General features: G+C 41.1%; 4 protein-coding genes across 18 annotated transcripts in view; 2 read left to right on the top strand and 2 right to left on the bottom strand.

Annotated features, from left to right (window-relative positions):
* The window catches only part of LOC125017430 (collagen alpha-1(XXV) chain), a 147,262-nt gene extending 143,320 nt beyond the window's left edge, over positions 1-3,942 (top strand). For 11 of the 15 annotated variants that reach the window (XM_047600595.1, XM_047600576.1, XM_047600586.1 and 8 more), the window contains one exon: positions 846-3,942. In XM_047600595.1, coding sequence (XP_047456551.1) covers positions 846-872 — 27 coding nt within the window. In that variant the 3' untranslated portion in view covers positions 873-3,942. Of the gene's footprint in view, positions 1-135 lie in introns of all 15 variants that reach the window. The other 4 variants (XM_047600606.1, XM_047600626.1, XM_047600692.1 and 1 more) reach the window with 1 other exon arrangement.
* Positions 3,943-5,032: 1,090 nt separating this feature from the next.
* Positions 5,033-13,158, top strand: etnppl (ethanolamine-phosphate phospho-lyase). The gene is made up of 13 exons (XM_047580221.1): positions 5,033-5,200; positions 5,625-5,743; positions 6,111-6,270; positions 7,260-7,334; positions 7,526-7,619; positions 8,739-8,855; positions 9,526-9,608; positions 9,700-9,925; positions 10,399-10,553; positions 10,706-10,795; positions 12,235-12,365; positions 12,495-12,565; positions 12,675-13,158. The coding sequence occupies exons 1-13, from the start codon at positions 5,142-5,144 to the stop codon at positions 12,771-12,773; spliced, it is 1,479 nt and encodes a 492-aa protein (XP_047436177.1). The 5' UTR covers positions 5,033-5,141; the 3' UTR covers positions 12,774-13,158.
* Positions 13,159-14,232: 1,074 nt separating this feature from the next.
* Positions 14,233-15,965, bottom strand: ostc (oligosaccharyltransferase complex subunit). Its single transcript, XM_047580234.1, has 4 exons — positions 15,663-15,965; positions 15,172-15,265; positions 14,883-15,080; positions 14,233-14,760 (listed from the first exon to the last, which is right to left on the bottom strand). The coding sequence occupies exons 1-4, from the start codon at positions 15,799-15,801 to the stop codon at positions 14,742-14,744; spliced, it is 450 nt and encodes a 149-aa protein (XP_047436190.1). The 5' UTR covers positions 15,802-15,965; the 3' UTR covers positions 14,233-14,741.
* A 1,076-nt stretch (positions 15,966-17,041) lies between these two features.
* On the bottom strand, positions 17,042-20,084 carry rpl34 (ribosomal protein L34). The gene is made up of 5 exons (XM_047580247.1): positions 19,982-20,084; positions 19,493-19,561; positions 19,274-19,373; positions 17,253-17,356; positions 17,042-17,168 (listed from the first exon to the last, which is right to left on the bottom strand). Exons 2-5 carry the CDS (start codon positions 19,552-19,554, stop codon positions 17,084-17,086), a joined length of 351 nt encoding a protein of 116 aa, XP_047436203.1. The 5' UTR covers positions 19,555-19,561; positions 19,982-20,084; the 3' UTR covers positions 17,042-17,083.
* Between the last annotated feature and the right edge of the window lie 6,343 nt (positions 20,085-26,427).

Raw genomic sequence — 26,427 nt, forward strand, 5'->3', positions numbered from 1 at the left:
GCAACAGTGTATGACTGCTGTGTCAGGGGGAAAAAAACAACAAAAAACTGTCAAACCAGAAATGTTACAACTCATGAAACCAATCACAAACCTCTCCATCTTCATGTCATTCTCTCTCCTGTGTTTTTCTTGCAGTGATCACTCTAACCTGAAACGCATGGAGTTTGTAAATAATGCTTCTTTTATGGTATTTATAGTTTTTTAATGGAAAAACGAATCTAAAAGAAAAGAAGTCTATGTGTACAATGCTACGAAAAGAGATAACCGTCCCAAGTTTCATGCCCTAAGCTGCTTATACTCACATCGCTGTGTGGAAACAAAAAAAAAACAAACAACAACAACAAAAAAAACAAAACAAATGTGTGTGTGTGTGTCCGCGCTCTCACGTCCACATTGCGGTGGAGTTCAGATCCTCGGCTGGCGGCAGAACTTGTCTTTAGTCTTTGCATGGCTCAGACTGGAGCGTCGCAGCCCGGCCAGATTCAAAGGGAGTGAGCGGAGGAGGAGGAGGAGGAGGAGGAGGAGGATCTGGACTGGCTCCCTAACACCAAACGCTGGGTGTTTTGTGTTGTTCTCGTCTCAACAAGCTCACCTCGTTCACCATGCAGCAACATTTTGTCAAAAAGAGACTGTGCCAAACAGAACACTGCACCCCTGACCCCTGAAAAACAAAACAAAACAACAAAAAAAAAAACAGCATGAGTAGTGTACTGAAACTATACGTATTGTACATACATGTCACTGTTTCGTGGTTGGCTTCTGCAGAAAAACAAGACTAACAAAGAAAAACACAACCCCAGAGCTCTGAATTAGTAATTTTTTTGCTTTCCTTTAATCTTCCCAAGGGAGTCACGCCGTGGCTGGTAGCCTGAATATCCCCAGAAACGTAAAGCTGTTGGTTGTTGTTCCTTTATTGTGGTGGTGCCTGCAGAGGGTACGATTTCGGCAGGTTTTCACCGTTGCACTCACGAGGCTCGGCGCGGCCTCGGCGCGCTGCCTCCAACAGCCTCACACATCTCAAGAAGGGGGGGAGAGCTTGGCAGGCTCAACTGCACTGACAGGAAAAAGAAATCAGGCTCGCAAAGATTTGGACGGGCGTGTGCTCGGAGGGGGGGGGGGAACCCGTCCCGAGCGCGCGGGGGATGGATTCTGCAGGAGGGTCGCCAAGAGTCCTGTCGGTCTCCATGGAGATCCGCTGGAGCATCTGCCTCTCCTGACAGGCGACGCTTCCTCGTCTACTGGGAGCGTTCACAGAATGCAATCATTTTTTTTTTCTTCTTTATTGTTTTTTATTTTGCTCTCATTCTTAAACATTGTTTGTATTTTCTTTTTGTATAATAGCCTTTGGTGCCTCGAGCTTTTATTCATTCCTTTATCAGAAATGTACAACTTTATATCATCTTTTTAATCATTAGAATGGTGTTTATTTCAGAATGGGAAGCTTTGTTTGGTTACGTAAAAAAAAAAAAAAAGTTTTAAGAGGATTGAAAGGACACATTGCGCACTGTTTTTCATCAAATCGTTTTGAAAGGATGTTAAAATAGCATGTAGCTCATGAGCATACTGTACGGCTGCACACGTCCGGACTGTACAGTCGCTGATTTTACTCGTGGTTTTGAAAAAGCTCGTTGTTTGTTCAAAAAAAAAAACATCCAGCAGTTGGTGCAAATATGCTACTTTTCCATTTTGGACTTGCGGTTCTATGGGATATTATTTGTACAGTGTTGTCAGTTTGCTGCATGTACACTTATGGATTTCTTAAATATGGAAAATGGTTGTTTCTGGTTTTCTTTTACGTCCGACGAGGCAAAAGTCAGTTTGAAGCTGCAGCGGCTTCTGTTTCAGACGTACAAACGCAGCAATCTCACCACACTGCTCACTCTCTTAAACCTTGTATATTGTCTTAAATATACAGAAACATGATTTACAGCGCAAGAAAGCTTATCAGCCTCCGTTGATTCACCACAAGCTAACTGGTGGCCAGTTATGTCACATTCCTGATCAAAAATAAATCGCGGTTTATTTTTCACCATAGTTCATTCATCTTCTTTTTTTTTTTCCTGTATTCAAACTGCCTTTTGTCATAGTAGGCGCTAATGCAAGGTGAACGGCGCCATTTTCTTCCATGTTAGAAACACGCGTGAGTGATTTACTGTAAGAGCGGGTGATGAAACGCCAACAATTTTGTTGTGATCTGGGCAGCAACCACAGGTGGATCTGAGAAGATATACTTCCATATATGTACAGCTCGTCTCATGATTCTAACAAATGGACGCACATCTGAATGGACTATACCGGTGCTATCTGATAGTAGGTCAACACCAGTTGATGTGCTCTACCAGTGGCAAGAACTACACAACAGGTTTCTTTATTGTTGTTGGAGTTTTCTGTATGTACCAATTCTTTTTTTTTTTGTGCATATATTTGTGTATTTGTCTCAGTATTTTAAGGTGGTACATTATTTATTTTTCTATGATTTCTTAAACCAAGGCATTTATTTTTTTTCTTTTTGGTTCTGAACAGCATTCCTTTCAGTTTTGGATGTCGCTGAGCCTCTGTTGATGGTGAATTTTGGAACATGCTAAGGCGTCGTGTAACGTTATGCAAAAGGTGCAGTGTGAAGGAAGTTGGTGATTTACACTTTACAGGCCAGTTTGTATTCACTGTGCATTTACTTATAGGCCTTACCATAACACACACACTTCTGCTTTTCTTTCATTTTTTATTTTGTGTGTGTGTGTGTGTGTGTGTGTGTGTGTGTGTGTCAGAAAGCTAACTATGACAACAGAGTACTGATGACCTGAATGTTGACAGGGCCAGCCAATGCAACCGCGTTACAGTTCTATACGACAGCCTTTTTCTTCAAGCTTTCTCTCTTCTCGCTCTCTTTGCATTGAATGTAGTTTGATATCTGTATAGTGGATTATTAATGTACTGTTGACATGTGTGCTCATTTGACATAAAGTGCAATTTATACTTTGGTTAATGCGTGTAGCATCAAATGCAGCTTAAGTATCACATGACGGTGACATCCACAGCTCCATTTGTTCAGTCATGCTACCCTGTATACCACTATAGAAGAAAATGTTTATCTACCAGGAGACAAAGAAACATATGAAAACATGGACTTTCTAATTAAATCTCAATTTACATATTTTTAGCCTCAATCGGTCCCTTATATTTTTGAAGTGTTATTTCCAATACTTAATATTTACTAAGTTTTTGCAATGTGTTTATTTTATTTTTTTTTTATTAATGTTTGATTTCCAGCCTTTGTTACAGTATTCGTTCTCACAAGGTGCTGTATCGTTAGCATGTGCAGCTAATTTTGTAATAGATTTTTTTAATTGATTGACATTTGTTTGTTGGTTTCTTGTTTCCGTTTATTATTATCTGCCGTTTGCAGAGGTGCCAAAATATTGCAAACATTTATTTACGTGTCAGTATCGCCGGATGTTGAGGAGCTGACGAGTCACCGGTGAGACTTTTGTCACTGTTGCAGAAATGCCGTGAGTCTTTCGGTAGTGTACACCCATCAGCCCCAAAGTGCTGACATGGTATTATAACTATATTATACTGTACAGTGTTCATTTGAGAGACACTGGTTTCTAATCAGAGCTTTGAAAACAAAATTGTCCACTGTTTTACCCTCCAATGCACTTAATTCAGCCTTACTGAAATAAGTATTTCCCCATAATCTCAAATACAATGCAGACTGTAGCAAAGATATAAAACAAGATCCATTTTGTGGCACAGTTATGAATGCATTTTTGGCTGTGGTAAATGTTTTGCTTTCTGTTCTGCATAACATATGTTTTTACCCACTTGATTGACGTTTCTTTGAAGACCCTTGTGTTCACGCACTATATTTCAAGTTGACATTTCATATGACTGTACTGTTGGAGCCAAATAAACACAGTCTTTCAAATACATCAAACAACAGACTTGGCTTCACTGGTGGTTCATGTGAACATTCATTCGTGTCCTGAAAAGAGAAGGTAGAAAGTAGCTAAATGTACGCGACACAGTATTTACTATGTAAAAAAATATGAAATATGAGTCACTTAATTTAGTAGCAGCTACAAATTAAATAATTGTTAAGTTACAGTCTTACAGGTGTCACCTTTACCAAGTCAGCGTGGACATTTCTTAACCCAAAAAGCACGTCTAAAGACTATTTCTAGCTTAAAGAAACACAAAGAAACGGTAATCTTTATTGATATCTGGCTCAATTTTAATGATCAAATTGCTTTCAGTACTTGTCAAGGTTCCCCAGTTACTACTGTTAGCATTGGCAGCGTAGCACCTATCTTGCTAATCGGGTCATGCTAACGAACAATGGTTTGGCTTTGCACAATTTTCCCTAGCTGCTTGAATTCCAAATACTTTCCCTCTGTTGTATGCAAAAACGTCCTCGTGTACAGCTAGTACAAAGTATTTAAAGTTTGTAGAAGACTGCAGTTTTTCATTGAAAGTAACTGTTTACCCTAATTTATATTGGTAAGATTTTTTATGATAGTTTATTAGATGTAAAGAAATTCCGAATTGACTTGTTCTTCTTTACATTCGTAAGTTCATACGATTTTAACCGATAGATTTATCTTTATTATTATAAAATCTTTACAAATTACATGAACTGTATTTTTTATTATTTTTTAAATTATTTTATTTCAAATGTTCGTGTATATATCAGCTTATATCTTTGTCCCAAGTATTTAGTGGCATGTGTTCAAATATTTTTTTAAAAGTTTTATTATTTTTATTCTTCTGTTTATGTCTCGCTATTTTTTCAGCACTTACTGCACATGCCAAGCAACGCATTTATTTGTTTATTGTTTATTCATTCATTCCAACATTCATTTTCTGAAATATAAAAAATAAAAAGTAATCAACATATAAATAGACGTAAAACTTTAAAAATCGTAAAAACAAAAAAAAAAAACACGTGCACGTGTCCGCTGGCACGGAAATTTTGGCCGCTTCGGATCTCCGTACAAAGTGACAGCCTGAGTGACGGCCAGCTGCGCGAGCTGCTGTGCTGTTGCAAAGTGCACCGCCGCGTGCGTATAAAGCCGGGTTATTTCGGCTTCAGCAGATGTGTGAAGTGTGTCGGGCGTCTTCCAGCTGGACAAAACGTCAAGATGTCTGCAGAGAGATTTGAGAAGCAGAAGACGCTGGACTTGAGGAAGAAGCACATCGGGTAAGATGTGTGTCATTACCGCTCTCTTGTTACGCTTCGGAGGTTTCCAATTAACTGTGACAGCCACAATATCTTCAAGTAATCTTTGATAAAGTCAGTTATCTAGCGGCGCGCCCTGGAGATATGAGATTGTTCAACCTTTTATTTGTAGCCAAAGTTTAATACCATTTGTGATTTGCTAAAAAACAAACAGAATAAAAAATAAAAAAAGGAAACAATTGTACAACCAACACAAAGTACATTACCTGTCATTTTTATCTAATATCACAATGCTTATTGTGTCTTTAGAATGCCACTGTTCTACCAATGACCCATAAGATTTTTACTTTATTTTATCCCAGCTATAAAACATTAAAAGTGTTAAAGAGTCAGGCTAGACTTTGCACACAAGCTTCATTTTATTTATTTATTTTTCCCACTGCAGGCCATCTTGTAAGATTTTCTTCAGCCATGACCCCATCAAGATTGTGCGAGCCAAAGGCCAGTACATGTACGATGAAAAGGGACAGCGTTACTTGGACTGCATCAACAACGTGGCTCATGGTATGTACAGTACACGTGAAGACACGTCTGAACAAAAACTGACTACATCTGTTTTCAATGTCATCGCCTCCAGCAAATCATCCAAGCAAGGACACAAGACTCGGCCAGGAAGTTGGCTGAGGCTTCATGCATCAGAGGATTGGTTTTCACTAGAACACATGACTAGAATTACATGACAAGTTGCCGTGTAATACGCACCTGAAACCCTAAAATGACACAGAGCTTAAAACTGAACGTCCCTGTGACCTCCCGCATTCTTTCATTCCAGCCTCTCATTATGCATCAGTCATCACATTTAAGGGCTCAAAAAACAAAAAAAATGTCAGAAATTCTAATCCTGTGTGCGTCCTCTCGTTCTATTTCTCAGTGGGCCACTGCCACCCGGATGTGGTGAAAGCGGGAGCTCAGCAGATGGAACTCCTCAACACCAACTCACGTTTCCTGCACGACAACCTCGTACTGTACGCCCAGAGGCTGCAGGCCACTCTGCCTGACAAGCTGTCCGTGTGCTACTTTGTCAACTCTGGGTACGTTCGCCTGTTTTCACACTCGACAAGCAGGAAAAAATGGAGTAGCCCGACCTGTTGCGTTCAAGGAGGTGTGAAACGGCAAAGGCACGACGTAGATGATGAAAGGGTTCTGACATACTGTGATGATGCACATTCAGCATCTTAATAGCACCGTTCATCCAACTGCACCAGTCTGACGTGGTTATTGATTCACACAGTACGCAATTATCTGGTGCAGGGCAATAATGCGATAATAATGTGTAGATAGTGATCCATATGTACTGAGTACCAGATAGATTATTATCTACACTTATTATCAGTCATGGGGAAATAAATATCTTTAAGGAAATTATAAATCAGACTAGACACAGACTTTATGAAGGTACGCACAAGAGAATAAAAGTGCAGCCAGATTGTGCACTTGGGAAAGCGTCTGGGAATGCTACAGAAAAAAAACACATAGATTTGTAATTTGTTAAAGTGCCAGGGGCATGTCGTTAGCCTAATAGCATAATTGCCTAAGTCATATTTGAACGTTTTTGGAAAACAAGAAAAAAAAATGTAAAAAAATGTTAGCAAGTACATTTTTATTGTTACAGTAAGTCATAAAGGGCTTATTTTTTTTTACAATTATGCCATTAGGCTAACGATATCATTCTCAGGAAATAAGTTATAAAACACTAACAAGTTGTCAGGGCAAAGGCAGAAGAACAGGATCATTCCGGTTACCCAAGATTCCCATCGTAGACGTGTGTCGCTTGGAAATATTCCGCACATTGTGTAAGATGTGTTTGAGGTTCTGCAAAGGCTGCTCTAGTGTTTCATTGACATGTGCATGCATAACGTCAAAACATAAATGGGTGTTAACCTCACATGCATTCTTAGTGGAAAGTGAATCAGCGGACACTGCAGACACTGTCGGACGTGCAGGCGTTATCCGTGGCTTCACCTGTGTATTTTGTGGTGACTCAGTAACTCAAAGCAACCCTTGCCCTTCTGAACTTCAGCTCTGAAGCCAACGACCTGGCCCTTCGTCTAGCATGGCAATACACCGGCCACAAAGATATCATCACTCTGGACAAGTAAGTTCCTAGACAGTCTGTGAACACACCCAGCTTTTCCAAATGAGCAATATGAAATCATACAAGGGATATATAAAATAAAATAAAAAATGTTACGCATTATTATTATTATTAATTTGTGTGTTGACACCATATTATGTTCTAAGGGAGAGAATTGACAGATGAGGTCCCTGTGTCTCCTTTGTTTTCAGTGCATACCACGGCCACGTCTCGTCGCTCATTGACATCAGCCCGTACAAGTTCCACCAGCTGTCAGATGCCGAGCAGAATCCATCTGTCCATGTGGTGAGTGTTTTTTTTGCTCCGCGTACGCCTGCCGGCGCACTATTAAAATGCCATGACTCAAGCCGGTCTGCTGCGTTCTGGCAGGCCTCTGAGTGGACAGCATACATGTGTGTGTCCGGGCAGAGATTAAACAGAATGGAGCACAGCTACCTTTCATGACCAGTTCAGCAGGGCAAGACAGAGTCGAGGTGTTTTTTAGTTGTTGCTTTTAGGTGCTTTAATTGAAGTGTTTAATTATAGCCGTCGGTGCCAAAAGATATAGAGCTTTATCTCAACACTCTCTCTTAATGACAGACGAGAAAAACAAGACACTGGGTAAGCGCGCAGGTTATAATTAACCGCATGGTACAGTCTGGTATGAAGAGGAGTGTCTTAAAAAGGCCCAGCACAGCTCGTTGTCCTGCGTTGCCGCAATTTTTTTTCGAGACATCATCAAATTTTTTTTTTAGACTGTGTCTTGGTCCCGTTTCTTTCTTCCTGACCACAAGAGACGTAAGTAACTGTTGTTTTTCTCCAGTCGACTGTAGAAATGGAGAATGAGGAGCCCACAGCATCTATGAGTGTGCTACAGCCTATTGGAGAAAGGCAAAAGTTACCAATGTAACATGGGTTCTATGAATCCACCGTCTCTGGTGGTCAAGGAGAAAGAAGAAGGACTTAGGGAGTTGCTCCCCTCTACAGCTCTTGATGGACAGTATAATCCATTGCTACCTGAGAGTCAAATCTGGCTCACAGCATGAATTTGTAAAGTGTTAAAATTACATAATTTGTCCACTGTTTTAGTCAGAAACGTGGACAAAACGCAGTGAGACAGTGAGACCCAGTCAGGATCTTTGCAGGATAGTTTATTAAATGTGACCAATCTCCTAATTTACTTTTTTTTCTTTGTACTAAAACAAATGGCCAAAGCCTGGAGTTGTCGTTACTCATAGGTTATTATGCTGTTATGTTACTGGGCCGGCCCGCTTTGGATCAAAGCGGACTGTACGTGGCCCCCCCAAACTAAAATGAGTTTGACACCCCTGTTTTGGAGTGCTGCACACTAAACAGTGCAGCATGGATATGTGTTCTCTGCTAATCTGCTTTAGTAATCATCATAACTTTTTTTGTTCCCCACAGGCTCCCAGCCCAGATGTGTACAGAGGCAAGTACAGAGCGGACCACCCGGATCCTGCCACGGCATACGCAGACGAAGTCAAAGACATAATAGACACAGCCCACAACAAAGGAGGAAAGGTATATTGTCGTGTTAAAGGGTGTAAATCAGAGCAAAATAGTCCTTCGGAAATAACCTCATAGTAATAATCTTTTTAGAATCAGGATACACACATTGATGCTGTTATTCAGTGTTGCACAGTTGGTATGCTGCAGGACTTAGTCGCCGACCACATGCACCACGACTTCACAGTTTTAACAGTCGGTTCTCACTAGGTTTCTCCCTTTTCTCCCCTCCTAATTCTCAGGTTCAGTCCAAGGACTTTTAGGGTCAAATCCCAAAACCCTCCTTGAGTATGGACTCTTAGTGTCCGAGCTTGGTGCCCCTTCTTGTCCATATCTGAGGGTATGTCCTTGTCTCCAGTGGCAAACAGGGAGCGTTTGGCAGTTTCTAAACTGGAAGTGTGTGTGCAGAGCTACATCTAAAGGTGGAAACGTCTTGTTTCTGAAGGTGGTTGTACGTCATAAAATGTATTCTGCAGAACGTATAAAACACGCAGCCTTTGCCAATACCATGTCGATAAATGTGTTTTTTTTCTCCCCGATGACCTACAGTAACGTTCATTGACTGCTTCACTCCTGTATTTCACAGGGGGAGGTGACGCGAGGAGATGCCAGGACAACGTGTCTTTTGCACTTTGTCAGTCTGGGTTTACGTAAATAGACCCCAGTATGTTTTTCTCCTGCGCAGATTGCTGCATTTATTGCTGAGTCACTGCAGAGTTGTGGCGGACAGGTCATTCCCCCCGTGGGTTACTTCCAGCAAGTGGCAGAGTATGTATACAGGAGAGTGTTCTCGTTTTATACCCAAGTACATTTAATGTGTGTGTTTATGTGGACTTTTTTTTTTTTTGCTGCTCTGCAGACACGTCCATAAGGCCGGGGGCGTTTTCATTGCTGATGAAGTCCAAGTGGGCTTTGGCCGTGTTGGCACTCACTTCTGGGCCTTTCAGCTTCAGGGTGAGGATTTTGTGCCTGACATCGTCACAATGGGGAAACCCATTGGCAACGGCCACCCCATGTCGTGTGTGGTCACGACAAGAGAAGTGGCGGAGGCCTTCATGTCATCTGGAATGGAGTACTTTAATACAGTAAGAGCGCGTGAGATTACAACAACAAACTAAAAATACATTTTATATGAGCCGCCATTCTGCAACATGTCGAATATAGGCTTGACGTAAGTGTTCGGTTTTTAAATGATCATTTGGTGCGCAGGGAACACCACGTACGAGCTTCGCTTTCCTTCCCAAGTTGACCAAACGCGGCACTGAGCCGACCTAATCCTAGACATGATGTTCTTGTCCATATTTGCCAAGCGCATCCACACATCTGTTTTGCACATTATGTGGAATAACACGCTCCATTCAAGGCAGCTTTTTTTTTTATCATTGGCTGTCTCAGATTGCAGTTATTTCCTGAAAAGTTTACTGCAGTCACATTCTAAAAATGCATAGCTGTATGTACGCGTTGGATGAATTATTTGTTTAGACTGCAAAAAAAAAAAAGTCTATATATAAGTCTATAAATTTATAAGTGTGTTGTTTGTTTCTTATGAATTTCTCAGTTTGGTGGTAACCCAGTGTCATGTGCCATCGGTTTGGCCGTCCTAGATGTGATTGCGAAGGAGGACCTGCAGGGTAATGCTCTGCGTGTGGGCCAGTACCTGACCAATCTGCTGGAAAAGCAGAGAGAGAAGCACGTACTGATCGGAGACGTCAGGTGAGGAGACGCAGACACGGTGCAACACTTGGCGACTTCTGTCTACGTCCTGTAAACCGACATTCCTTCAAAGCGTTGTCTTACTTCTAACATTTCTGAAGAATATCGTGTGTGTCAGAGATGACTAAACTGAACGGTGTCACATCCTGCAGGGGCTGCGGCCTCTTTGTTGGGGTGGAGCTCGTCAGGGACAGGTTGAAGCTCACTCCTGCCACAGCAGAGGCACAAGAAGTCATATATAAGTAAGTTTATGTTTGACCGCTTTGGATTACAGATTGACGTCATATTAGCTGTGTAAAACCAGACCTGTGCTGTGGTGTCTTGCATGTTGTGAGCGGGCATCCGCAGATTAGACTTGTTTGTCCATCACATGCAACAAATGGTTGATTGGATTGAGATTGAGAGCTATTTCCGCTCGACGGCATGATGCATTATCCTGCTGTAAGAAGTCATCGTCAAAGTCAAATAGATGGCAGGACTCCTGGTCTCCCAGCAGATCACTGCCCTAAAGCATAGGTCTTCAACAGGGGGTCCACGACCCCTAGGGGGTCTGCAGGGGTACTGCAGGGGGATGGCAAAAACTTTGGTTGATTAGACATTTTTTATATATATATTTTTAATTTTCCCCCACAAACCAAACACTATATATATATATATATATATATATAGATAGATAGATAGATAGATAGATAGATAGATAGATAGATATGAACCTGTGTATTATTTGTATAGGTTAATACTAAATGCAAAGTGATAATAATAATGTATATTTATAATTTGCTTGTCCTTGACCTGAAAAACGTTGAAGGTCCTTATTCCCATGGAACCATCTGAGTAATATTTAACATCATTTTGCTAGCTTAGCTCATAACATTATTATTATTATAACTCTGATTTACAAGTATCATACATTTGATTAAGGTTTAGTATTACCTGAAAGGTACTGACATTACAATGGACAAAATATGGACACAAATAGCTAATTTTTCATGTTTTTCCGTAAAAACAACAGTTGCTTCAAGTAATCAAACTGGGATTTAAAGGGTTAAAATTCCTCAAAATGTTTGGATTTTTGCTTGTTTCGTAAAGTGCTGAAGTGGTTTAAGAGATATGCAGGAAAAATCAGAGAAAGATGTTAATCAGTTAAGTTTTTATAGCATGGACGTTTTTGTCCGCGGTGGTAATTTTTTTTTCACAGTTTTCTGTTCACCTATTAGAATTAATTTGTTTTGAATTTCAAAATTTGTGTCGAGATAGATTTTGTCACAAAAATTGTGCCTTATGCACAGCCAAAATGACAGGCAAATGAAGATGATTTGTTATTATTATTTGTTTGTTATTTTTACCTGAGGTTGCCTGAGGGTTAAGGTTGCATCCATTCAGGTATGTGCCAGCAGAGCCGTTGTTAACATTACTACGTTTATCTGTTGTAGTGGCTTAAAGAAAAATAAACCAACTTAAGTAATGTGGTGTGTGGGTGAACTTGTTCAGGTGCGTGTTATGGGATCCCCAATGAACAATGTTCAGTGCGTTCCACATATTCGGATTCTTGAAATTCATGTGTTTTAGGTCACAAAAGATCAGTTCAAAAATTTACAGCACTGTCTCAAATCAGTATATTTCTTACACCAGCTGTTAGACACGGACAAAAAAAACTGAAATAACTGATGCTCTGCCTCAGGCTAAAGCACGAGCACATCCTTCTCAGTGCAGACGGACCCCATCGCAACGTGCTTAAGTTTAAGCCTCCATTGTGCTTCAGCACGGAGGACGCCGACCTGGTGGTGGAGCAAATTGACCTCATTCTCACAGGTACTTTTTTTTCTTCCTTCTCTCGTGTCGTAACGGGACATCGCCTTTCTGGCTCTTGAATTATTCAAACGTATCAAGGCATGTAACACTAGATGAGTTTCAGTGACCTCTCTTTTTTTTTTCTTCCAGAACTGGAGGAAGCTTTAGGCTTAAAGCTGCACAACACTCTGAAAGTAGAGAATGAAAACAGTAAAAGGAAGGTAAGTGCGACTTTGCTGCACATTAAGTCTGACACATTTTATTTGTCTAAATGTTCATGATTTTTACGCTTTTTTTCCCTTTTTTTTTTTATTTCAATTTAACCTCAAGCTGGCAGCTGATGAAAATGGACACAGTGGTTTAGCACACAGCAGAGGGAGCGGTCAAGGAGGTCCTCAACAAACCAGACAAAAACGCCTCAAGACATGAAGCTGCCTGTGAGCAAATTGCTTGACCTAAACAAAAAGTGCCTTAGCATCGAATGAAAAATGGTTTTTCATTAATAATATGAGACTGCAGTGTCTTCTCAGGTATTAATTATTTTAAATGACACTCTTTGAGCATAATAACATGCCTGTTATGGTTTTACTTGATGCAAAACATTCACTTCACTGTGCAAGTTACCATGCTATGCATCTTATATTTTTAATTTCTCACTTGATTTTTCATTGAAAGACAATTTCAACATGTGTAAGTCAAACTATGTGGTGGTATCTGATTATTTAAAATTAAATACAGATTTTTCTCGTTATAAAACATGGAATACCTGTAGACTATTACCTGTTTAAAGTGCATTAAAGAGAATAATGTGTAACACCTGGTTGATATTTAAGAAGGAATTTAAAACCGTGACCTTTGTCTCTCAGCAGACATGAAAGTAAAAGCAAAGCGCGCACAATTTCATCTGCCTCCATTTACCAGTGTTTCCGTGTTCCCTATTAATGGAGACTGAATGTGGCACCCTAAAGCTGTTGTTACCTGCAGACTGTGGCATTCATAAAAGACAAAAGATCGGGATCAGAGTTGGCAAAACTCTCAGGAATTTTTATGTAGCGTCTGAAGAGCAGCTGTGTAAGGAGGCGGCTCAGACTGAATGGAAAATGAGACGGGGTAGTGTTGGTGAGAGGAAGTGGAATTGTTTCATTCATTCTTCTTGTCCTCCTTAATAATGTAGCTCATAAAGCGTTACCTTCTACCTTCTATTTCAACCTCCTTCCGAGTGAAGTTCAGATTTAACTGAACAATGTGACTCTTTGACTATTGCCATATAGTATTTGGACCAACTGTAAAGTGTACTTATATTAGGATTATAAGAGATTCAGTTCCCTTTGAGGAGTTTGCATGTTCTTCTGTTATTACTTTTCACAACTAAAACGCAAGGCAGCCAAAACCCATTACCTGATATCAACAGTCACAGCTATTCAGTAGGTGTGATGCCAAAATGGTAGCGCAGATAAAATCCAGTCGTGTGAAACATGTGTTCTATGAAAATATTTCAACCATCCACTAAAGAGGCGATACCTAAAATAACTTTCTAAGTTTAAAAAAAAAAAATCCAAGCTTATGAATCTCCAGGTAATGTCCAGGGCTAACGTCACACCGTCACTGTAAACAGTACTTCTGTCTGGGAGACCAAGGACACCACCTTCTGGACCTTACGATGATTTACATCTGCTTAACACTGCAGACAGGCAATTGCTGCTGTATTTATTGTTGTCATAATTCAGCTCTCGGTGAAAGCTAGAAAGTCAATAAATGCCAATTAATTGCTTTCAAACTGCATATAACTGCCTTTCATGATATACAGCAATACCTGGGGCTCCAGAGCTTTTTGTCCTCTTATACTATTTGAGCGGTTGCTCATACCGACGATATAATGACAACTGCACTGTGAAAAGGAAGATTTATTTTCACAACCTTGTACAAAAATGCAACTGTGACGGGTTCAAGGCTTTTTCATTGACGTCCATACAAAAAAAAAAAAGAAACAATATCCACCTAAATGATTCACACAGTGCTAAACTTGATTCCAAATCAGCGGCTACATCCTGTCAGCGTTCAGTGATTTCCTTTCCTTTTCTTCTCCAGCGTCTGGGGCACATTTCATATACTGTGAAATGTGACAGATTTGTTAAAGACGGTGCACCAGTACCAGAAGTAGAGGCCGTGCATTAAAGTTGACACTACCTTGTGAGGAAAAAAAAGAGGGGAAAGGAAGTCACAAAACACTGAAGAGATGGAGTCAATGTGATCTGATGTAATTTCTAGAGAATGGTCAGTGCTTCGAGTCCTTATCACTTGTCGGGTACATGAAGAGTCAATTCTATCAATGATTTTAATTTAACTGCGTGGAGGTCGCTCTCCATCCAAACCAGTTTGTCGTATACTGCTGCGTCTTTAGCCCATGAGGTATCCACTGAAAGAAAAAAATCAGAGCAAACGTCATACGGTTGTTTCCTTTAGTAAGACAGAGATTTGAATAGCAAATACTTTCCAGGTGGTTTTCATTTAGAGACAAACTTAAAAGCTCAGACTTACGGCAACTTCATGCGCATGAACACTCTGGCCATGAAGAAGCTGAGGAGAACACTGACGAACCCGATGAAAAGCAACAGGAAGCGGTTGAGTTTGGGAATGTTCGGTGCGTTGGAGCGATCCAGGATTATAAAGCCGAGACCTCCCATTGTGAAAAGGAAACTGGAGGCTAGTCCTTCCATGATGTACTGGCCGTTTACTCTGGAAAACAAACATGTCTGGCATTAGCTTTGTGAATCTTTTGATCTGGTTTCAGGCTGCAGAGATGCTACCAATGTCATGACTGCCGTACCTGTATGCCAAAAAGGCTACTGGCCGCTGGTGTCCATGCTCATCAGTCATTGAGCCCACACTTGGTGGTTCAACAATAACATCATAGATGATACCTGCAAAGAAGGTGAGCAGAGTAAGTTAGATATCAATTAATCATAGCACAGGTTTCACTTTCAAAAGCAATCCTGCTGCAACCTTTAGACCCGAAAGACGCGTCTGTAAACTGTCATGTTCTGTAACTAATGCTAGTTAATAACCTAGTTTTAAGTGACCAGGACACAAGCAGTTCCTTCATTTAGTTCCTTTCTGGAGCTAGCTTAGCTTGAAATTAGCCTCCCCTATACTTTATTGTCATCACCGCACTTGTTAGTGGCCAGGATAATTTACAAATGCAACGAAAGAAAAGCAATATCTATCATTACAAACACGTAACTGTGCAGCGGCATTATTTAATGGTAGCATTCATTGAGCATTAACTGGCTAGCCGACTAGCTTAGCTGCTCCACTTACCTCCTGTAATAAGAAAGTAGGACACGATAACGACTGCATACACAGTCATGGCCGACGGCATGTGCAGCCACGACGGTTTCTTCAGCTTTATATTCGGACACTCCAGCACTGCAAACGGTATGCTGTATAAAGTCTCCATGGTGGTAGGGAAATGTTTTCTTGTCGCTACAGTACAGATGCTGCTGCCGCTGGCTGGGATCCGTCTGCGCAGGGACTTTGTTGACGTGTCCCGGAAGTAGATGTTTGTTTTGTTTTTACTTCACAGTAAAACTGTTGGAAACGTTTTAATAATATATAATATCCGGCGACTGTAGCGAAAAGTACTTAACTGATCAAAATTATTTTATTTGAACATTAATTTTATATGCACAGTTAGACTAATCATCGTCATCGTTTGTGCGTGACGTAATCTTAAAGGGACAGTAACTTCCTGCGCTGGGAATGCTCAGCATTCAGGATTGATCTAAACACGTCTAGTACCATCCGATTCTCTAACACAGGGGTGTCAAACTCTTGTTAGTTCAGGGGCCACGTACAGAACAATATGATCTCAAGGGGGGCAGACCTTCAAATAATGACAACTTCAAATGTTTCCCTTTGTTTTAGCACAAAGAAGTACATTATGCAAGTGTTTACATTTAATGAACTGCACTATTACAAAATCTTTTATGAACAAACATGTTTCTTTAGAAAAAGAAGTGCAATTTCTGTATGTCTCAATGTTGTGTTATGTCCACAACTCTTACTAAAATTGTGTGAAACGTAGGAAAAGTAGTGACTTTTATTGGAAAATTTGCAGTTAATGTCTTCGATGTAATTTTTGCACTTTACAAATTCATACTGCGGGCCAGATTGGACCCTCTGGCGGGCCGCTTTTGGCCCACGGGCCACATGTTTGATACCTGTGCTCTACCATGACACAGGATAGATCAGATCATCAGCCCTCTGCAGAAAGACAATCACACATTTCAGGCCGACACTTGCCCTAAGCTACACTTTATGTACATTTACATTTTCCTCTTTTCTTTCTCCAAATGTTTCTTTTAAGTCGGGCATCTCATTATGTTCTCATAATGACAATAAAGACTTTTGATTCTTAATTGATCTACGCATTTTAATAAAATGTAATCTTAGCAGAACCAATATTAATTCTGTAAAAGTTGTCACTTCACTGAAAACAGTCCCCAAAAGCTTTATTTCTTCACCCATTATAAAGCCATTTAGTATAATGTAAAACCTGTGAAAAGTATTGTTTCAATCCTACCATGGATCGGAAAATTATCAGACGTAAGGCCTTCAACATAAGTCACAACTGATTTATACCCATTTTTAATCAAATGCACTAAGACACTGAAAAAAAAATCACAATAGTAAATAGATTTGTTTGTCATTTTTTTATTGTGGCAATACAAATACACATTTTATTTAGTTTTCTGGCTCTGTGCCTGTGCCTTGAGCACCTTGATGACGATCTTCTGCTCCTCAATGAGGAAAGCACGCTTGATCCTGAGAACAAAAGCAAGAGACAATTTAGATTTAAAATATTGCATATTCAGACCTTCAGGAGCTTAGCTGAATGACTCTTCTCACCTGTCACGCACAGACTTGGCGCACATGGAACCTCCGTAGGCCCTGCTCACGTGCTTCTTGGTCTTAGAGAGCCTCATCAGAACCTGAGGTCTAACGGCGCGGATCTGTAAAACAAACACACGAATGATTAGACCAGAGCACACATCAAATACCGATTTGGAAATTGACAACCGCACCAGCAGCACGATGAACGACAAATACATAGTCCAGATTTTGATGACAAAACAGTAAAAAGCTGTACGCAACTGAGATTCAAGCAACTTTCTTGGCAACTATAATAATACTTAACTATGTGATAATTTCTTTGTCATTTGCTGCAACTACAACTGTATCTTACTTTTTACAGGACAAATACTGCTTTGTGTTCTGACATGCAAGTAGTGTACAGGACTAGGTCATATTTATTCATGAACACTGTAAAATCAATACCATTTGAAGATGGCATCAATTTTCATCAATCTTTGCTGCCTTCAAATGTCCATGTTTACCATATTTAAGAGAAGCGTGAACATAAACCATCTCTCCAACTGGATTCACAACCTATATATTTTAGACGAGGTCCAAGTTCACACTGACAGACATTTTCAGAAATGGCAAAAATTAATGTTAAATTATTAAAGTTCAATTTAGTTGCATGTTTGTACATCGCTGCTGCAACAGTTTGGGATTAAATAAATATCTATTATGGAGGTTCCTTCTGTGCTTTTTGTATTAATATAAAACTGCCTTTAAGCCTCTACATTTCCCACACTGAGTTACCCAGTTATCAGCCTGACAACTGTTGCACGTAGTAGCATCTAGATCCAACAGTTGAATTACAGAGGTCTTCTAAGAGCTTACCAGTTGAATGTCAGGTTCAATTTCAGAGCAGTATAAAGTCTGCACTTCTACCTTCAGACTACTTAACAATTTAGGACAAGGAGTCTAACTTTCACCCCACAGCTAAGCCTAACATAGAAGATGGCACATAGGAGAAAAGGGAACATCACTCACAATCAGGCTAACGACTACGCCTGTACTGACAGCCAGCGAGTCAAGGCCCTAAAACACATTCAGCTGTGTGTATGATAGAATTGTAGCATTCAGGAGCATTAAGACACGGACTTACTGACTAAGAGACATCTTAATAATCCCTACCCGTCTGTCCCCATCATGCACTTATATTTCTAGATTTATGGTACTTAGTATTTATCATTTGAGTTTTTATACTGTCTTAGTTTTAACTGACAATTGTTAATGTTAATTATTACACTGCTCTCTTTTAAGTGTTTTTACTTCGTTCTTTTGTACTGCACAAGAATAATAAATTAAACAATGAATGAAATGATTAATGGTTGTAAGTAATAAACACTTTATTCCACTTATATCATTCAAAATGTCCAATTGGGAACACGTCCAGCCACTGAAGCTTTCCAATGAAAACCTGGTACGGTGGACGTTTCTCACAAGACCAGGTAGTAAGTGTGATGAAGCAACACTGTCCTGTGTGTAAGTTTAGACATATATCCATAACGTTAGCGGTGATGAGACGCTCAAGCTAAGACTAGCACTACAACAAAACCCAAGTTAGAAAAATTGGCAGGAAATAATCTTGAATGGTTACTGACAGTTTTTAGGAAGAAGAAGCAACAGAACTGGATGTCTGGTAAATGCTCCTGCACATGAAACTAAATCTCAATCTTTAGTTTGATATTTGGATCAGTTTTGACACCATTACGCTCATGGGGGAAAACCACCCAGTAGCTAGAAACAAATGACAGGAGGTAAGTTGTTGCCGCGACTGAAGCAAGGCATGGCTGCAGGCTAATGCAGGATAGCCATCTTTTTTTTTTACAGCTAACAGCTGATTTTCATCATTAATTGAAAAGCTAATTGTTTAGCTGCCTTCTCCTCGAACCTTGTAACCACACATCAATCCCACAGACTCCACTATTTAAGGAGACCAGTTCCTTCCACACTTCATCCCATCACATGCGACTGACCCCCAACACCTCCACCAAGCTGGAAAGAGATGTACTTACTCCACGCAGTCTTCCTGTGCTGATGCCGCATGATGACTTGGGGGCTTTGCCAACCTTCTTGGTGTACAGGTACACGATGCGGTTACCAGGAGTGCGGGACCTGCACGAGGGGACCGAGATGATCAGCACACATCAGTTTATAACAGGTCACGATGTATGAAATGAGGGGGGTGCGGACTAGCTTTTTTAAAAAAAACGGATATTGCAGATCTCGCTTACAGTCTGGTTTTGTTGGAGGCGGTGTTGTAGGACAACCTACGGCGGTAAGTCAGGCGCTGCATCTTGAAGCTGAAAACAGAGGAGCTCGGTTAAGACCTCAATGATGCTAGCATGCTAACTCTGCTAGCACAACAGCCTGAGACGTTTATGAAGTCCACAGCAAAACGTTAGTCAAATATTTGTTAAAGTGGTCCTATCTGGAGCTCAACTTCATATTAAAACGTTAATTTAAAAACCTATCCTAACCTAACCTAGTCCACCATGTTTGGTTCGGCGTTTAGATAGCGGCCTTTTCATGACACTGGAGACACATTTTTAAAAAATATAACGTAGAAAACGCCGAATAACAAAATTGTCACGCAGCTCAACACGAACAGTCATTGTGAATGATATCTAATCTTAAAAAATGACATTATTTGGTTCTGTAATGTAGGATTACAGTCGATTTTAAAATGATAATGTTTCAGAGGAAAGCAGGGGCCGCCATACCCGCTGTCGCCGTAACCGGAAGAGGAAGGAGCTCGGCGGATGCTAAAGGTTAAACTGCCTCCATGCCGGCAATTTCAAGGCTGCAGCTCGTCTCCGTCCTCCCCCTGGTGGCGTTTCATCTCTACTACACGATTTCTGAGGTAACAGCAGAAAAGAGTTTATTGTACCTGTATAGAAACATGCCTCCCATTGTTCTTTTGATAAATAATAATAATAAAAGATGGACTTAGACAGACTTTAATCTTCCACAAGCGAAATTGCTTGGTCACAGTAGCTTAGCTGCGCATTAAAAACACTCTTGAGAACCACGATTTAAAAAGAAAGATAAGATAAACGTAAGACATCAGAATTACTTTCCAGCTTATCAGTGTGAACCTACAGATGTGCAGTATTATACAGTCCTCTTTACATTCTAATTTGTATATAGTGTCCTTTTTAGTTAGTTTGTTTGTTGTACATGCCTTGTCTAGTTTAGTTATTTATTGAATATTTATCTTTTGCACTGACGGGAGAGCTGTACCTCAATTTCGTTGTGCAATGTATATTGTTATATGCTACCGTGCAATGACAATAAAGAATCTAATCAGATACTTGTAGTCCACAATGACATCTGCACTGACACTCCCTGGATGGAAACAGGGGTCACCAGCACCTCGGTCCCCCCCATCAGGTCCACCGCCCGTTCCTTTGTCTTTGTCACGTCGTGGGACCCCAGTGTCACTGACCTCGCCTGCCAGTCAGGTTGTCAACCAGAGAAGTCAAGAAACATGACTCTCGCAGTGCTCGCCGTCTTGTCCAGGTGGGTGTAGATGCGATTGAGTAGGAAGATGATGGCATCCTCGACTCCAAGTTGGGACTAATGGGTTTAACTGTAGGGGTCTAAATGTGGTTTGATCATGAGCCGGAGCTGCTCCAAGCTGAGTCTCTCCAGCATCTTCATGATGTGGGGCAGGACGTCTGCCCCTCTGCAGTGTGATGGTTTGTCCAGTGTCCTCCTGTCCTTCACTGTGACAATTGTATCCAACTCTCTGGCGGTCACATGCACAGCCTTTAAGATCTTTTTTGCTGGTGCTGCTCGGAGCAGAGCACAGCAAAGTACAAGGTGCTTGCAGCAACAGACTGGTGGAAAATCTCCAGCAACTTGCTGCAGTAAGGGAGGGGGGGGATTTCAGTTATACCTGACACAGTTTCAGTTTCCTCAGTATTTTGTCCAAGAGGAATCTTCAACGGCATCTATGAGACGGAAGACTATTCAACTTATTCAGAAGTAACGATGCATTCAGCTCCCCTCATCCTGACTGACAGCCTGATGATCTTCATGTTTCTTTGTACTTGTGCCAGCTTTGTGCTACCTCAAGTACTGGGGAAAACAGACCGGTCCAACATACACGCAAAGACCGGTAACTTGTGTAAATAAGATATCTAAACATCTACACAAATCATTTCACAAGAACTCATGAAAGAGCTGCACATTTCTGCAGGAAAGTAACAACAAACCTTTCTTTTACATGAGATCTTTTGGCTTGTCTCATCTGGAATGACACACCTGTGTTTTCTCCTTAACGGACAAATTCACTTTTATTTGGCATGTGGAGGCAGTACACTGCTTGTCCTGTAGGTGGCAGCAGAGGGGTTATGTGGTGCCACCATGGCTTTAAAGGCTGTTATTTACTACTGAGACAAGGATCCAAATGTCAAATTGCATGACACAGTTGCACGCAAACATAATTCCACTAACATCCCAGGTTTCTTTTGTTTTACCCAATCTTGCTGCTGTGTGTACACATATGCGCACAAAAGGAATAAGGGAGTCTGTCTGTCTGTCTAAGGGACCGCTTTTACGTATTGACCGTGTAATTGTAGATCTATGCAAAACCCTCTGAAAGGCGGTCGCAAGTTTAGCATAGGTAAGCATTATGGTGCATAAGGGATCAATGCACAGGGTTATTATTAAATATCTTGTATAATTCAGAGAAAGCGTTTTCCACTCCAAATAAAGAGGCTCAAAATGGCTCGCTATTAAGAGGGTCTGTGTCACAAACAGACATTTGCCAGGCGCAGCCGACAGATGGCAAGCTTGGCGCTCTTTTAAATGAAGCATTTGTTAAGTAGGTAAAGTTCAGTGACAACACAAGGCTCTGCACCGTGTGTCGGCGTATTATGCTACTATGCTACTATACGTCCTTTTAAGGGCAGCTGTCTAGTTTAATGCTTAACCATTACTGAGAGACAAGTTCAATTTTGCGTTGTCTTTGTTGAATGAGGAGAACAGCTGGAATGTATATATGCACATAGATATCTGTGATGAAACTAATAGGTTTTACAACTAATTAATTAGTTTTGTGGTGTTGTTTAACTGTCTTTTCTGCTGATTTGCACATATAAATGACTACATTTTGTAATTTTTTTTGAAAACCCCATGCCTGTGTTTTATGACTGAAAATGTTTTCCTGTGGCTGACTACCGAAAGTTGAAACATGCTCATGATCTGTTACGGGACTGATTAGACCAAGTCCAGATGTGGCGTGACCTGGGATTAACCCATTCTTCTTGAGAATCAAGGTCTTCTAAAAAAAAAAAAAAAAAAAAAAAAAGGTTGCCAAGACAATTTGTACCAGCTCCAAGGGGCACTTCCAAATAATTGGTAACATCTGCAGGCTTAGGGCTTAATTGTATTACCAGGCAGAACTATTAAAGGCCAGAATCTCCATTTACATTTAGACAATAATCCAGCTAAATATAAATAAATCCACGATGAACTAGTTCTCATATTTACACCTATGCTGCGTCTTTGTCAACCAGCCCTGACTACCGCGAACCACATCACCTTAAGTGCACTTGATTATGCAAGCCTCTCCGATCCCCCCCTACATCCCCTCCCACTCACCCCAGCCCCCACATCTCCTTGGGCCTTCTGTGTAATCTGCTGAGATTTAAACCTGCTGCTCCTGTTTAATAAATCCACCGCGATTAAAATAGGATTACAGCTCTGCTTTCGCCTTCCTAATGACATCATAGCATGAAACATTTTTTGACTTTTTTTTTTTTTTTTTTTTTCTCCCAGTTGTCTGGTTTACTGCCTGAGCTCGCTCGCTCCTCCATCATACTTGTCGTAACCAGACGGGCAGCCGTGATTTTCAACTTCCCTCCTCCCCGCGAAAAACTCATCCTCGCAGCCCAGCGGGTCAGCCCATCTGTGGGACTGTTGACATAAGGATTAACCTTATAATGCAGCGCACATCCGGTATCAGTGCCCCTTCAAATCAGACTTCTCAATGACAGATAACAAACAAAGGAAATATGCTGCAGCGTCAGACTGTTTGCTTGAAACCTTAACGCAACGCTGCCGACGTTGCTTTGCAGCAATGATCAGATGTGGAGATGCAAAGCCATCAGATATTAAAAGCCACACTCAGCCGTCAGAGGTCACGCGGACACTCTGCACATGCTGTATTCCTGCTTTTAGTGGGATGATTGACGGGGAGAGCGAATCAGTGTGACTTTATTTTTTTGTCCTGTTTGTCCTTCCCCAGCATCGCCCTGAAACGGTTAAACGCTGTAAGGTCAAAAAAGGCAAAGACTGATTGGATCTGTGCTTCAGTTAACCTCGCGACCCCAGCGCAGAAATCTATTCAAGGTAATGTGCTCTGCTTTAATACACAATGAAGCTCAGCCGCGTGCAGTCATCAAACATAAAATGTTGACGTGAGGCGTCCTGTTCCCTCTTCTGATCTTTCATCGTAATGGCATTGAAGATATGATTATAAAAGGCGCATGGAGGAATGTGTTGGCGTGAAATTGAGCATCGTTATATACCCTCTGCGCAAACTCTCCAGCTTTTCTTTTCACATTCTCTTTCCAACAGACTGAAGCTGTATTGAGAGCCCTGACAGCTGATGGAGGGATATGGTTTCTCCTTTTTAAATGTTCCAACTATTAGGATTAAATGCTTTTTAAGCAGTTCCAAAAGGCTGCGACATATGAAATATTGTATCTAATCTCCATTTGGAGTTATTATTAAAAACACATAAATCGTGCCATGTCGAGAATCAAACGTACAGGTTCTATTCATTTGAAGCTACATAATGACGTTTTAACAAGGCGGGATGTTGATATGTATGACAAACATCAGTCCACAGTCTTGGTTCGAACTGAAACTGCTGGAAGCGTCGACCATAATTATGTTTCGGTGAGGCAGACCCCGACAGTTCCTTGGCCAGGTCTCTCAGTGGCACAGTAAATTCCTTCTGCCTCCTACACAACACCTATGCTCTCATGTATCCTCTTCAGTAGATTTCAGAAAGAAAAATGCCTGACAAGCCATGTCTAACGAATAATACACAGGTTCAAATATTCATTTTTTATTTCAAACGTGCATCTGCCGTAAACATAAGCCTGACATAAACATACATATAATTATAGATAGACAGATGAAATAAAAAGAAAATGAAACAAAGCAATTCATTTTGGCCTTGGTAGCTGGCTAATGGGAGCTAGCTGCACTGTTAGCTTCTCTTCTGCTAACCTGGGGACTGAATAGACTCTCGGCCAATTGCAGGGAACGTGACGGAGTCGATGTGTAATATGCGGCCTTGTGATTGGCTCAGCAGCGATGGGGGCGGGGCCTAGTGTGTACGGGAAGCTTAGATTGACAGGTCTCGGCTAGTGTGGCGCGCTGTGCCAGGTAGGCTCTGTGTACACCTGACATGGTAGCATAAATCTAATACACAAACTCAAACATCAGCGTTTTAGCTTCCCACCTTCTGTTAGCATGCTAGTGTTAGCATATAGCCTAGCCTCTTGGGCAGTGCAGCCTCCCAGAGCTGCTCGACTGGTTGCTGGCCTAAAGTGAAAAGGACAATATTATAGGTATATGCAGGAAAAATACAAAAATCCATAGTAAACTTATTTGTTCCTAGAACAGGAGAGAAAATCATTTGAAACTAAAATCATTGTGTCGTTGTGATATACTGTAGGTTATTGGAAAAAAAAATTAAAGAAAGTACCATAGTTCAATTATTGAAATAGCCTATGGAAACAGATAATAAATGAAAATAAATCTTCACCAGAGTTCAGAGGGGGGTGTTCAGGCTTATGACGTATTTCAAAGTCATTTCGTCCAAAGATACTTCAGTGAAAGCAGGGTCTTACTCTCCCAATATGTGCTTGTATCTAATCAGCCGGAGCACTTAGTGATCAGACCTGCCTGTGGATTATCAATTGCTTAATCTCTTTAGCACTACTAGTACTGCTAAAATGAATATTCCAGTCCAGCCCTCATTTTCAGCTAAAATGGTCTCCCCCACTTTATATCTTTGAGCAGTCTCGCTATTGTGTAATAATGCAGAGGCTGGCCATTTGTCTTTTGGAATACATTTACTCAGGCATTTTGAGAGTCTCATTGATTCGCTGTTTACTGTCTGTGCATCACATTGGTGCCTCTGCCCATTTTGTTTAGCTGACCACATTTTCTGAAGGGACAGGTGGTCCATCCAAGCCTCTTTATACAGACTTGTGGCGGTGGCGGAGGGGTATTTAATATGAGGCTTTCAGGTTGTAATCCGGAGCAGGTCTCTTATCTCGGAATTCTCCGATTTCACTGATCTCACCAAAAAGCTTTGGGTATGAGTTTTTAATGAACAACGATTGGCTAATTTACTACCTTATGTCACTCAATTGTACTTCCCTCTTTACCGTAAAAACCTGCTCGGTTATCATCGCCCTGCGCACCACCCCCACCACCACCACCACCACCCCTACCCCACTGCTGACAAATCTATACAACTATGTGGGACACAAAAGCTTGGATTTAGCTGCCGGGCCAAAGTTAGGCTGAGGCGGGCGGGGGGCAGGGCCAGCATGGAAATTTCTGTTGTGTTTGTCACAGCACAGATTTCGGACAAATCAAAACAACTGCCCAGCATCACCCCTCCAAAAACCCTTCCTGTCCACCGCAACCCACGAGACCGTGGCCAGTCATCACTTTTATGCTGGAAGTGCAGCCAGATCGGGAGTGGTCGCTGATGTGGCGTAGAGGAGAGGCTTGCGTGTGCACTGTGGAGCCATTGTTTGGAAAAAGAGCTGACGGCTTGGATGGGATGTCATTTGACGGGCAGAAATATTGACAAATCTAATTTGAATGATTTCAGATTTGATAATTATGACGTGTACCGAAGAGATGTATGTGATCGTACGGCAAAACGTACCACTCCAGACGTTTCGCATAATTGCACATAAGGGCTATAAATAAGAATCAATATTCAATGTTCTGTTCAAACTGTTAGATTCATTTGAGTTCAAAGGAGGAATTTAGGATAATTAGGGTTAGCTGTCAGTGAGTGCATGCAGCCGTATCTTTTGCAATGTGTTCCACATTGTTGACTCCAGTCAGATTTCAGCCAGTCAAGCATGTCGAATCAGCATTGGAGCACATCAGTAAGAGAGTT

The sequence above is a fragment of the Mugil cephalus genome, chromosome 1, assembly GCF_022458985.1.
Source record: "Mugil cephalus isolate CIBA_MC_2020 chromosome 1, CIBA_Mcephalus_1.1, whole genome shotgun sequence".
In the NCBI taxonomy this organism is placed as follows: Eukaryota; Metazoa; Chordata; class Actinopteri; order Mugiliformes; family Mugilidae; genus Mugil; species Mugil cephalus.

Bases quoted from the DNA above. Each gene is read 5' to 3' on its own strand.
- etnppl (XM_047580221.1), top strand. From the start codon at position 5,142: ATGTCTGCAGAGAGATTTGAGAAGCAGAAGACGCTGGACTTGAGGAAG. The intron at 5,201-5,624 runs GTAAGATGTGTG...TTCCCACTGCAG, and splicing joins TTGAGGAAGAAGCACATCGG to GCCATCTTGTAAGATTTTCT. The intron at 6,271-7,259 runs GTACGTTCGCCT...TCTGAACTTCAG, and splicing joins TGCTACTTTGTCAACTCTGG to CTCTGAAGCCAACGACCTGG.
- ostc (XM_047580234.1), bottom strand. From the start codon at position 15,801: ATGGAGACTTTATACAGCATACCGTTTGCAGTGCTGGAGTGTCCGAAT. The intron at 15,266-15,662 runs GTAAGTGGAGCA...CCTTCTTTGCAG, and splicing joins CTACTTTCTTATTACAGGAG to GTATCATCTATGATGTTATT. The intron at 15,081-15,171 runs GTACGGCAGTCA...TTTGTTTTCCAG, and splicing joins GTAGCCTTTTTGGCATACAG to AGTAAACGGCCAGTACATCA.
- rpl34 (XM_047580247.1), bottom strand. From the start codon at position 19,554: ATGCAGCGCCTGACTTACCGCCGTAGGTTGTCCTACAACACCGCCTCC. The intron at 19,374-19,492 runs GTAAGCGAGATC...CCCCTCGTGCAG, and splicing joins GCCTCCAACAAAACCAGACT to GTCCCGCACTCCTGGTAACC. The intron at 17,169-17,252 runs GTGAGAAGAGTC...TTTTGTTCTCAG, and splicing joins GCCAAGTCTGTGCGTGACAG to GATCAAGCGTGCTTTCCTCA.